Below are 13,353 nucleotides of genomic sequence, written 5' to 3'. Positions count from 1 at the left end.
TAAATCCCTGAGGATGCCTAGGAAGTCTGTCAGGATCGGGGTGGAGAACTTACAAGTATGAGCATCCTCCTTTCCCCAGTCTGCTTCATGATAGGAAAGGGCTGCAGTTTCTCCCTTGAGGTCTCCCTCCACCCCCTACACCTGGTCAGCAAATATGGGGAATCTTGGAGATTTTAAATCTCCTTAGAATTCTCAGTAAATATTTTACTCCTCCCCTCTTCCAAAGCTAGGGCAATTGAGTAATCTTCTCTGAGGCCCAAATTGTCCACGATGCTGAGGTTGGGAGTTGGGGTGGGGGTGGGTATGGTGATAGGATGGGTAGCCCTCTACACCAGAGCCTACATCAGAGGATCAGACTCCATCCGTGGCTAGAGAACATGGCATTAGATATCACAAAATCACAGAATTTTGAATTTAGAAGAGACCTCCGAGGTCTCATCCTATCTTCCCCCACAATGCTGGAATTCTCTCTGTCACGAACATTCCTGACGCTCTCTGTTTGAATACATCCACTGTGGGGGAGCTCACTACCTAACCAGGTAGTTCATTCCATTTTTGTCCTGCTGTAATTGTTAGAGAATTCAGTCCTTCACACCTAAGGCATCTGATTTGTGGGAACAAGAATATGCTGGATTGGGAGCCAGAGTTCTAATCCTGTCTTCTAATCCTGTCTCTGTTTCTTACTATTTACCCAATAGTCCTATTCCACTCTCTAGGCTATACAGAGCAAATCTGTTCCTTCTAACACAAGACAAACCTTCAGATAATTTAAGACATCGATCATATCCCCTCCTAAGTCTTTTCTTTCGTGTCTGGTCTCCCTCCCCATCTAGCCTATTTTTAAAAATACTTTTTCAATTTTTATTTATTTTTAACAGTCTTTCTCCGCCTAGTTTTTTTTTAAACACACACTTCAATTTGATGTCCTTTGTTTTTACATTTGTCATTTTCCACCCACTCCTTCCAAAAAGATCTCTCCCTTTTGTTAGAGAAAAGTGCTTAAATAAAAACAGCTGATTCGCAAAACTTGCCTGATGATGTATACTGTATTCTATCCCAGTAGCCCTTCTGGGCTATGAAGGAGAAGGGATATAGTTCATCAATTTGGTTTTTTCATTTGTCAGCATCTGCAAGCATTACGGCATGGTGAACACTCAGGAGTCAGAGGACCTGTGTTTAAATCCTGATCCTTATTATTATTATTAAATTTCTGATCCTTATTATCTCTGTGACATCGGGAAAGTCAATTAACCTCTGGGCTTCAGTTTCCTCATTTGTAAAATGAAGCAGGGCAGCTAGGTGGCGAAGGAGCAGTGAGAATAGGGTACCAGGACTGGAGTCAGGAAGACTTGAATTTAAATGTGACTTCAGACAGTAACTAGCTGTGTGACGCTGGGCAAACCACTTAAGTCTGTTTGCCTCAGTTTCCTTATCTGTAAAATGATCTGGAGAAGGAAATGGCAAATCAGTCCCAGTATTTTTGCTGCTGGCCCAAATGGGGTCGGGAAGAGTCAAACAGGATTTAAACAGGTGAACAATAACAAAATGAAAGGGTTGTCCTAGATGTTTCCAGTCAAGTATTTACAACCTTCCTTTTAGTGATCTTTAAATTTCAACCACATCAACTCAATTTAATACAACATATATTCATTGCCTTTGATATGAAAAGCATTGTGCTAAGGTGCTTCGGATAACAAAGAAAGAAAAAAAGAAAGGAAGGAAGGAAGAAAGAAAGAAAGAAAAGGAAGGAAGGAAGAAAGGAAGAAAGAAAGCCCCTTCTCTTAAGGAGCTTATGTTCCATTGGGAACTGGGGAAGTACAATATGGACCCAGATGCAAAATAGTACAAATTAATTTTAAGAGAGAGTGTGAGGAAAGACCTCTTGTAGAACACAGGCTCCTGGGCTGTGCTTTGAAGGAAGTTGGGTTTCTAAGAGATAATGGTGAGTACTGAGGGCTTTCCAGACTGAGGACCAACTGTGCACAGTCACTGAGGTAGGTGATAGAATATCATGTCCAGGTAACAGCTAACTGGTCCATTGGGCTAGAATGGAGAATTCATGAGAAAGAGTAAAATGGAGTAAGTGGAAAGGTAGGTGGGAGGAGCCATATTGTGGATGGCATTGGTTCTGAACTTTATGCTAGAAGCAATAGGGAGCTACTGATGATTTTTTGGGTAGGGAAGTGACATGCTCAGATCTATGTTTTAGGAATATCAATTTAATTGGAAAATTGGAGAGGTGAAAGCTTATGGGGGCGGGAAATCAATGAGAAAGCTGTTACATGCATTGGTGCTCTGCAAATACCTGTTGGGTGGATGGGTGAATAAATGAATCGATGAATCAATCAACAAATCTCTCAGACATTTTGGCAGCAATTATTTTGAGGTTTACCTCCAATCCAATTGGGAAGATCTTAAGAAAGGACTTCTTAAGGAGGGGATGAAACCAGGATAGTTTATTCCACCTCCTCCTCCTTCTGAAGCGGCACCCCCCTCCCCAGTCTTTTCCCTCCTCATTCTAAACAAAAGCAACTGCATTGAAAAGGATGAAAGGTGAATGTGGGGAATGAGGAGAGGAGGTTGGTTTTTTTTGGGGGGGGGGAGGGAGAGGTGGTGATGCAGAGATGAAAAGTGCCTAGCTAAGGCTTAACCATTTGGGAGGGTGGGGTTCCTTCTTACCCCAGAGAGTTTAAATTGAGGAGAGTCGTGGTGAGATTCTTCCAACAGCTCCGCTACTTGGGTTATTAAGAGGAGGCTAGGTGACGAGGATGTTCCAAGGCAGTATCTGGACCCCCTTGGCTCTGGGGTGGAGCACAAAGGTCAAAGGACCCTGTGGAGGAGGAGGAGGAGGAGCGAAGGATCCATGGAGGGACCCAAGGGTCAGAGAAATACCTCTACCTTCCTTTCCTCTTGATCTCTGTATCTCCTTTCTTTCCTTTCATCATCTCCATTTCTCTTCCCATCCTTTTCTTGCTCTCTCTCTCTCTCTTTTACACCCTCCCATGTTTCTGCTTTTTCTTTTCCGTCCGACTGTCATGACTTCTGTCACATCCTCGAATCCTTGATGTTATGTGCAGCTTTCAGTATTTAAGGAGAAGGTGAGCTATCTGAATCCAAGTGCAGGAGCTCTGTCGCCTTCGCTCGAGCAAACGTTTGTCTTTCCTTTCACAGAGGGGCTCCCAGTTTTATTGGGATCACAGGACCGTAGACTTAGAGCCAGAAGTGACCTTAGAGGTTGTCAAGTCCGACCACTTCATTTTACAATGAGGAAACTGAGGCACAGAGATGTTAAGTGACTCGTCCAGGGTCATAGAACTAGTAAGGGTCTGATGATTTGAACCCAGATCTTCCTGGCTCCAAGCACCACTCTGTGCTGTCTCTTTTACTAGATACTGCACCCCCCCCCCCTCATTCCACTTTCCTGGGGAATCCCAAATATTCCAGAAGGGGCAGGCAGAGGGCAGATAGATTAAGAAGCATATCTCCACACACCCAGCATTGTCTCTATCGGCCTGTTTTAGACATCCTTGGGGACTGAGTGGCTGGGCTAGAGCCGATCCTCGAAGAAAGTCCCTTTTCTTACCTATCCATTCCTGTAATCTTGATCTTGCCCCTTCTGTAGTCTTTGCTGGATGGTGAAGGCTTTCTTGGAGGTTGGTAGAAACTTCTAGAGATAGGAATGATGGGACCGTAATAAACTGCAGGCAGCACAGACATGAGCTCAAGTGGACAACTGAGGGAGACAGTAAATTTTTCCTCCCAAGAGATATTTCTCTTTCTTTCCCATCTCCATCCCCAAGCTTTCCTGGCTTAGGGAAGAAACTATCCTACCAAAAAGAGAGGGATAGATGAGTTGGACTCTGGGTCTTTAGCAGTTCACAGAGAAAGGAACTGATTTAGGGAGGACTCCCTAGAGACTTAGAGGCAGGAGGATGAGGGGGTTTAGGGGTGGCGGTGGAGAATGACTTGGGGAGGGATGATTGAGACTGTATGATGGGAGGGACACATCAAGAGAAGTTGGCTAAGGCATAGCAGGGCCCAGAGTAATGGAGGCAGAGTGAGGATTAGTATGGAGAGCAGGAGAAAACTGAGAATTCCCAAGGTTTAAGAAGATTGATCTCTCTTTCTTGTTCCTCTGTCTCTAGATCCTTGTATTATATCACTGAAGGCTGTCTTCTCCTGTTTTTAAAAAGAATTCAAGAACTGTTTCTATTATACTATTGAACAAACAATAGTTTGTGTCTCTTAAGCTTTAATCTCAAAGCATTCTACAACTGTAATTTACTAACAGTGCTTTTCTACTACTAAGCAAGAGGAAACATAAAGGCAAAATAATTCATTAAAAAACAATCCAGGGGGAATCTAAGACATCTCCAGAGGCCTTGTGATGGAAAATGCTATCCACATCCAAGAAAGAACTATGGAAGTCGAATTGCTATTTTTTTTCTCTTCTGTTGAGTTTTGTTTCCTCTTTCTGATGGTTCCTCTTATTGGTTTTAATTTTTACTTACAACATCACTAATGTGAAAATATGTTTAATATGAATGTAAATGTAGCCTATATCAGATTGTGCGCTGTCTTGAGGAGGGTGGTGGGGAGGAACGGGGAGAAAAATTTCAAAATCAAAAGCATATGGAAGTGATTATTGATAAATCAAAATAAATTAATTAAAAAAATTAATCCAGGGGGAACAGCTAGGTAGCCCAGTGCATAAAGCTCCAGTCTTGGAGTTAGGAGGACCTGAGTTCAAATATGGCCTCAGACACTTGACACTTAATTAGCTGTGTGACCCTGGGCAAGTCACTTAACCCTGATTACCTGACCAAAAAAGCAAAATAATAATGAAAATAATAATAATAATCTAGGGGCAGCTAGGTGGCACAGTGGATAGAGCACCATCCCTGAAGTCAGGAGGACCTGAGTTCAAATCTGGCCTCAGACCAAACACTTGACACTTACTAGCTATGTGACTCTGGGCAAGTCATTTAACCCCAATTGCCTTAAAAAAAAAATCCAGAAATCAAGAGCAATCAGGAAGACTCCTGTGGCCATCTCATTCAACTTGTGCCTGAACAAGAATCCTCTCTTCAAGATGTACAGTAATCCACCCAGTCATCAAACCTTTGCTTGTAGTCTGTGAGTGAGGGGGAGCTAATTCCCCAAGTTAGTCTCTTCTACTTTTAGATGGCAGTCAAGCAGTTAACTTATGCAGGAGCTAGTTCAAATGAACTGTGGTTAAATTTTCAGTATGAGTATTTACTCCCTGGAAAATCATCAAACACTACAAATCAGGGTTTGATTTACTGTTTTGATGATTGGCTAGACTTAAGAAAGTGATGAGAAAATGGCAATAAAGGACATTTAACTTAAAAAGTGTGTTGTGGGTACATTTTTTTTTTCTTTCTGGAGAGCCAGTTGTTAAACATTTGTCAGCACTCTGCTGGTTAACAAGTACCTTCAGTTGAAGGTGTCTTGAATGGAAAAAGTTTAAGAAGCCCTGTTAAGCAATTCATATCTTTGAGAACTGTGCTAAGAATTGGTGATAAAATAGAGCACTAGTCCTGGAGTCAGGAAGACTTGAGTTCAAATGGGGCCTCAGATATTTACCAGCTGTATGACCCTGGGCAAGTCACTTAACCCTGATTGCCTCTTTAAAAAAAAAAAAAAGAATTGGTGATTAAAAAGAAAGAAAGACAAAGATGCTGTCTCTACCCCAAAGGAGCTCACATTCTTTTGGTGGGGGGAAACATATAAATTAATATGCATATGTGCAATATATTAAGTGTGGATGGGGATAATCTCAGAGGGAAGGTAGGGGTTGGGGGAGTGGGAGAAGGAAGACAGATTGGCCAGGATGGTGACCTTCCAGGAAAAAGTGGGATTTGAAGGAAGCTAGAGAAATACAGGCAGAGGTGAAGAAGGGGAGCTTCCCAGGTGTGGGGGACAGCCAGCAAAAAGGCATGTAGTCGGGGGCAGCTAGGTGGCGCAGTGGATAAAGCACCAGCCCTGAAGTCAGGAGGACCTGAGTTCAAATCCAGCCTCAGACCAAACACTTGACACTTACTAGCTATGTGACCCTGGGCATGTCACTTAACCCCAATTGCCTTAAAAAAAAAAAAGGCATGTAGTCAGGAGATGGAGTGTCATGTTCGAGGAATGACAAGTAGGTCAATGAATCATAGAGTTCATGGAGCAGAGTAATGTTTAAGAAGATTGGAAGCATACATATTTGTGCCTAATGGTAGCCATCTCTAGGGCAGGAGGTGAGAGGAGGGAAGAAAAAAAAAAGAAATTTACATGATAACTTTATTATATGTTTAAAAGGAACAGTGAGTTGTCCATAATGGATTTGCAGTTTCATGTGCAATTTTTTGTTATACTATGTATAATAGTTATGTTATGGAAATGCTTGTTTTATTCCATAAATTAAAAATAAAATAAATAAAACTTTTTAAAAAGACTGGAAAGGTAGGAAGGAGCCAGGTTGAGAAGGGCTTTAAATGCCAAACAGAGTAATTTGCATTTGATCCTGGAGATAGTAGGGAACCACTAGAGTTTAATGAGTTGGGGTTGGGGAATGGAATCAGACCTTTGCTTCTGGAATATTTCTTTGACAGCTGAGCGGAGGACGGATTGGAGTAGGGAGAAACTCAAGGTAGGGAGACCAATCGGAAGGCTGGGAACTTTCTCCTTACACTAAGACCAAATTTGTCTCTTTGTAACTTCATTCATTGCTCCAAGTTCTGCCCTCTGGGAAATGAAAGGTAGGCTCTGCCTGCCTTTTAAGGGTTCTTTACCCGTGTCCCACCGATCCCTTCCCTACTCTTGCTGCGTATGTATATAGTCATGTTTCATACCAGTTTGGGCCAGCTCTGGCCAGGTCAGAACTTCAACATTATTCTTCTTATCTCCGCATAGCCTTCACTGGGCCCGAGAGATGCGTGCTGTCCTGGACCCCCTCAGCTCTGGCCAAGGCCCAGGACGCTGCTGTTACACAAGAACCCCCAAGATGGTTTTGGCTTCACCCTTCGGCACTTCATTGTGTACCCGCCCGAGTCAGCTGTGCACTGTGGTGTGAAGGTATGGAGTTGGGCCTGAAGTCACTCTTCCCTACAGCCCAAGGAGGTGACCTGTGTCAGTGGGGTATAGTGGGAAAAAAGGCATTGGTCTCAGTCAAAAGATCTAGGTTCAAGTACTAGCTCTGATTTCTCTAAGCCTCATTTTCCTCATCTATAAAATGGAGAGTAATGATACCTTTTTTTTTTAAGTTTACAAAAGGCAAGTTTAATAAGATTTTAAAAAACTATTTTGTATGTTCTTACAAAGGACTAGTATTTTAATACAAATATAATAGCCAAAGTAAGTGCTTCTTTTTTGCATAAATGAAAATTTATATTTAATTTCTTAAGCAAGTCACTTTAACTTTTCTTGGCATTCATTTCTTTGTCTGTAAGACAGGAAAACTGGACCAGATGATGTCCATGTGCTGCAAAGAATGATAATACTTTTACTCCCTAGATCACAGGGTTGTTTTGAGGAATGTGCTTTACAATTCTATATAAATGTAAACTATTATTATTACCTTTGGTATAATAGTGAAGGGTGACATCCTTTCCCCCACACTTTCTTAAGAATGTTCCTGGTCAAAAAGTCCTTCTTTGGGTCTAACCTAAATGCCTTCTGCTATTTGATAAGGCTGTGGCTTTTCCTGCATGAACCCCATCCTCTGCCACCTCTCATCTGCAAAACTACTCACATTTTCATAATACACATAGCTCTTCTCAACTGCAGGTTGGGAGGGAGGAAGAGGAGGACAGAGAAAAAAAGGAGAGAGAGGGACAGAGAGAGAGAGACTGAGAGAGAGAGACAGAGAGACAGAGAGAGGTAGATGCAGGAAATATTAGCTTCCTTGCCTACCTTTGCCAAGGGGCCTCTTAAGGCCTCCTAAGTAGGGACAGGATGTAGAAGGCAGTTTGCTATCAAGCCTGGGAGTCCAGAGGCCTGTGTTTCAGTCCTGGCCCTTGAGCAAATTGCTTTTTCTTTCCGGGTCATTAGTTTCCCCATCTCTAAAATAAAAGGGAGGCTTGAAATAAGAAGTATCTAAAGTCTCTAGGGCAGGTAAGTGGCACAGTGGATAGAGTGCTGGCCTTGAGTCAAGAAAATTCATATTCCTGAGTTCAAATCTGATCTCAGACACTTCCTAGCTGTGTGACCCTGAGCAAGTAATTTAACCCTGATTGCCTCAGTTTCCTTATCTGTAAAATGAGCCGGAGAAGGAAATGGCAAACCACTCTAGTGTCTTTGCCAAGGAAACCCCAAATGGGGTCACAAAGAGTCAGACTAAACAACAAAGTCCTTTTCAGCCCTAATCCAAATCTAAAGGCATATGAAAGAGGAATTGTTGGCATGGTAGCTGACTGATCCACAAGCTCAGAGTCAGAGGACCTGGGTTTGAATCCTGCCTCTGCCACTTCTTACCTAGGAGACCTCTGGCAAGTCACTTAATCTCTCTTGGTCTCTGTTTTCTTATCTATAAAGTGATGGGGGTTGGATTAAATGGCCACCATCTTTTCTAGAGCAATGATCCAGTGGTTCTTTGTTCTAGATTTCAGGTCCTCTTAGTCCAACCAAAGGTCTAAAGTCAAGTCTGGGAGCTGAAAGGTTGTGGGTGGAGACAGATGCAGCCTCCAAATGAGGGTGGGGCCCCTGCCACAGAAACAGGAGCAGGCTTATTTTGGAGTTTCAGAGTAAATTTGTGACCCTCTCCACACCCTGGGGGCTGGAATTAACCCACACAGCTGTTAGGGGCCACCTCCCTTGAGGGGCTCCAGTCCCACCTGCCAGAGGACGGGGGAGTCAGATTACACTGGGCATTTCTGCATTTGAGTGAACCTACGTGTTGATGCTGATAGATGGATGTCTGTATCTGTGCTTTTCTCAGATATCTTGTGTCTGTATGTCTCTGTGTGTAGGTATGTCCTTCAGAGTAGGGGTTGGGGAATCAGGCTTGGGCTGATTAAAGTTAGTGGGCTCCTCCTAGGCTACCTAAGGACTCAAATACCCCCAGTCTACCCTTTTTGACCTGATCTCTCTGGACTTCCCCATTTCCTTGTCTCTTCCTACTACAGCTCCCTTGAGCTCTGGCCACTTTCTCCAAGACTCTGCCCTGAGGGAAAAATGCTCAGTTGCTTCCCTTTCTCCTTTTCCTTAGGCAGAATTATCCTACTTCTACAGAACAACTGGAGGAAGGGTTGGTCCGAGCTCCAGCTGAATTTTCTGACTTCTGGGGTTGAGAGGTGGTGCCCTTTCCATCCCTGGAGGCCTGTTCTGGGTTTGGGGAAGCGTTGGCCAGCCCAGAGGCAGGAGGATGGCTGTGTTCCATCCTTGGTGCTTCCCACTTGGCAGTGGCAGCCCAGAGGCAGCTCAGCTGTCTAAACATATCTGTCTCTTCTTCCTACCCTCTTCTGATGTTGTCAGCTCACATCAGTGAACACTCCAAGAGAAAAGGAGGATGGTACCCAAATTGGGTCCCTGCCCACTAGAAGTGACCGAAGCCTCCATTTCTCTGTTAACTTCCTCCCCTCCTGATCCAAGCTATTACTACCCCTCCTCCCTTCCTGGAGCTGCTCCTCCAACAAGATCCAGATCCGTGCATGTCTCGGTGATCACAGCAGATGCCTAGTTGGTCCTCCCATATTTTCACCCTTCTCCTCCACCTGCAGCACAAAGCTACCAGGTTCATCTTCTCCAAAGCATGATTTCATATTGCCCCTTCTTGGCTCAAGAACCAAGGTGGTTCCTTATTATTACCTGTCCGGGCAGTTAGAAATGCCTCTGTTAGAAATGCCCTGCCCCTCCATCAGTTGCTGACCCTGTCTCATGAACTTAGTCCCTTGTTATTCCCTAATATGGGCTCTGCTGGTCTCTCCCCTTTCTACATCTGATTTAGTTTATTATTTTTTCTTGCATGGTCTGTTCCCCCAACCAAGGGTGTCTGTTTCCCACCTCCTTGCACAATGGAGTTCGAGTGCCCTCTTAGAGAAACCTTTATGATTAATACCCCCTGGCTTTCATCTCTCTGGGAGTCCATGTTCTTCCATAACTGATGCTGCACCCTTCATTTGCCCTCATCTCTCTGTATCTGAGTTTCTGTCTGTATTCTGACCGAGTGTCCCCAATCAAAATGGGAACTTCCTGAGTGAGACTGTGTTTCCCTAGTGCCCTGAGAGCTCCCTGAGGGAAAGGCCATGTGGTGATAAAATTTGGGATAGAGGAGTGGGAGAAGAGATGTAATCTCTGACCCCAGCCCAGGCTTCTTAAGGGTCCCCAGTGGGATCTCAGCTACTCACACTAATATTTTTGTCCTCTGCAGGAGGAAGAAAATGGAAATCGAGGAGGTAAGGAGACATGAGGGAATGGGAGGCTGGGGGCTGGAGAAGGGTTCAGGACTGGGTGTTGGTCTCTACTTCCTGGGTTCTTGTTCTCTCTATGTTTCTCCATCTACTTCTATGTCTAGTATCTCTCTTGGTTTCTATGCCACCCCCACTCCACCCCCTTTTTTTTTCTTTTTAGGCAATTTGGGTTAAGTGACTTGCCCAGGGTCACACAGCTAGTTAAATGTCAAGTGCTTGGTCTGAGGCCGGATTTGAACTCAGGCCCTCCTGACTTCAGGGCCAGTGCTCTATCCACTGTGCAACCTAGCTGCCCCTCTACCCCCTTTCTTTAAGACTCTCTCTCCTCTCTCTCTCTTTGTATCTCTTTCTGTGTCTCTGTTCGTCTCTCTCCCTCTCTCCTTTGGATATCATTGCCTCTCTCTTGCTTCATTTATCATCTTCTGGCCAAGTTCTTGTGTCTGTGTTACTGGATCAAGGGACAGGGGGCCTATCCATCCATCAGGGGAGGAATGGGCCGTGGCTATGGGATATCTTAAATACGAAGATGTTAACATCTTCACCTTCTGTCATTTGCCTACAGTATCTCCTCCCCTCCCTTCAGAAGTTTGGAATGTCACATGCCATGCCAGTCTGTGAAAGATTGAAACTAGGGTTCTCTGTTCCCAGGTTGATGCCCATGGGGCCCTGCACATCCTGACCCCTAGTGGTAGAAATTGGGTTAGAAATCTTGGAAACTGGCATCCTCTTCATTCAAGCTCTATTTCCTCTTTCTCTTCCCTCCAGCCATTCTGGGAAAACTTTCATCCTTAGTCTGCCCTAGGGGGATGTGGGGGTCACAATCATCCATATGTGTATTGGAAGAGTTGGGGAGGTGTGTGTGTGGGGGAGTGGGAGGTGCAGAAAGAAGATGGATCATGACCTTCCATAAGAAAAGGCTAAATTTATTGGTTCCAGGGGGGTAGGTGGAGATTCAGAGCTGGGAGTGGGGTGTGGGGCGGTGGGGAAGGAGACTGGAATCAAGCCATCTCATGAGGTATTAATTCGAGTGTTTATATCCCCTCTTCATGGATATTGGGGTGGTCTAGTGCCTTCTTGGAAAGTCCAATGCTGGGATCAGGAGCTTTCTCTTTTATGTATTTCTGTTCTCTGTGTCTCAGTGTCTCCTTATGTAAACCCCCCCCTCCTCCGCACCAACCCGGAATGTCCATGTTTCTAAGGTACAATAGAATGAGGGCTGGATTTGCAGCCAGCAGACTTGGGTTTGAATCCCTCTTCTGCCATTTGCTACCTGTGTGACCTTGGTCAAATCAACTAACTTCTCTGGGCCTATTCATCATCTCTAAAATAAGAGGGTTGGACTAGGTCAGGGATTTTTGACTTTTTTGTGCCATTGAACTCTCTGGCAGTCTGGTGAAGCATATAGACCCTTTCTCAAAAATAATGTTTTTAAGTGCATAAAATAAAATACATAGAATTACAAAGCGAATCAATTATATTGAAATAGAGATGTTCCTGACATCTATCCACAACTCGTGGGGAGGAGTCTGTAGCCCTCAAGTCAAAAACCTTTGGACTAGATCATTGGAAGATCTCTTTCGGCTCTAAATCCTTGCTTCTGTGATCTTTTATATGCTTTTGTATTTCAGTGTCTATCTATAGTTCTTGTATATCGTTTCGTGTTTCTGTGTTTTCTCACGTGTCTTTGTGAGTTCCTGTGTGTTCTCTCTATGTGTGTGGCTACATGTCACTGTGTGTGTATGTGTTCTGCTAAGTATACTTCTGGGTATGTGTGACCCTCGGCCCCCAACCCCCAGCTAACCTGGCCACTGCCTACCAGGGCCCTCCCCCCGGAGCCACCTGGAGCCCATGGACACCATCTTTGTCAAGAATGTGAAGGATGATGGCCCTGCCCACCAGGCTGGGCTTCGGACAGGTGGGTGAGATACTAGGGAGGGACGTGCATGAAGCTTTCTTTCCATTGGCAACTGCCTCACTCCTTGTTCCCCTTCCTCAAGATCCTTGGGGAAGATGCCTCCTGGGTTCAATGAAGTCAGCCCCTACACACTCCCACAGCAAGCAAATCATGATATTTTTCCTTGTTTGGTTAAAATGGAGTCCTATGTACTCTAGAGTTCCAGGGTAGGAGAGCTGAGAGAGAGCAAGGGAGCCTGGATTTGATGCCTGGTTGAGGCAAAATAAGCTTTTATGGGGGGATGGATAAAGGTGAAAGGTTCTGAAACCATGTTCTGAGAGACAATCGAGGTTGCCAACAAAGGATGTTGTGTGTCTCCCTAAACCCCACCCCACCCCCAACCTGTATCATCAGGAGACCGGCTGGTGAAAGTGAATGGCGAGAGCATCATTGGGAAGACCTACTCCCAAGTTATTGCACTGATCCAGAACAGGTGAGTAACCTCACTCTCTCCACAACCTGAGTAGTTTAAACACTGCCTTTTTCTTCCCCCAATCAATCAGTCAATCATTATTTACTAACCTTCTCTGCATCAAGCTCTTGGCTAAGCACTGGAGATTAAAAAAAAAAAAGGCAAAAGACAGTCCCTGCCCTCAAGGAGCTTACAGTCTAACGGGGAAAACAACAAACAAATATATACAAAGAAAGCTATATATAGGATAAATAGGAAATAATTAACAGAAGGAAGGCACTGGAATTAAGAGGGGTTGGGGAAGGTTTCCTATAGAAGATGGGATTTTAGTTGGGACTTAAAGGAAGTCAGGGAAATCAATATATGGAGATGAAGAGGGAGAACATTCCAGGCATGGGGGACAGTGAGAGAAAATGCTTGGAGCCAAGAGATGGAGTGTTATGTTTTTAGAACATTTTGCATGAAGATTATTCCTGAGGACCTGGAGTCCTCTGTATTCCCAGACCTCCTTTTCTTCATCCTTCCCCTTGCCTTGGTGTGTGTGTGTGTGTGTGTGTGTGTGTGTGTGTGTGTGT

General features: G+C 44.3%; 1 protein-coding gene across 3 annotated transcripts in view; it reads left to right on the top strand.

Moving 5' to 3' along the window:
* The window catches only part of ARHGAP23 (Rho GTPase activating protein 23), a 121,359-nt gene that overhangs the window by 48,917 nt on the left and 59,089 nt on the right, over positions 1-13,353 (top strand). For all 3 annotated transcript variants that reach the window (XM_027872995.1, XM_027872991.1, XM_027872993.1), the window contains exons 2-5: positions 6,919-7,080; positions 10,373-10,397; positions 12,232-12,327; positions 12,721-12,799. In XM_027872995.1, the coding sequence (XP_027728796.1) occupies positions 12,261-12,327; positions 12,721-12,799 (146 nt within the window). In that variant the 5' untranslated portion in view covers positions 6,919-7,080; positions 10,373-10,397; positions 12,232-12,260. The remainder of the gene's footprint in view (positions 1-6,918; positions 7,081-10,372; positions 10,398-12,231; positions 12,328-12,720; positions 12,800-13,353) is intronic.

This window comes from Vombatus ursinus, unplaced genomic scaffold, assembly GCF_900497805.2.
Source record: "Vombatus ursinus unplaced genomic scaffold, bare-nosed wombat genome assembly UNPS02014801.1, whole genome shotgun sequence".
NCBI classification, from domain to species: domain Eukaryota; kingdom Metazoa; phylum Chordata; class Mammalia; order Diprotodontia; family Vombatidae; genus Vombatus; species Vombatus ursinus.
The sequence above is the reverse complement of the archived record's forward strand: the minus strand, read 5'-3'. Positions and strand labels throughout refer to the sequence as shown.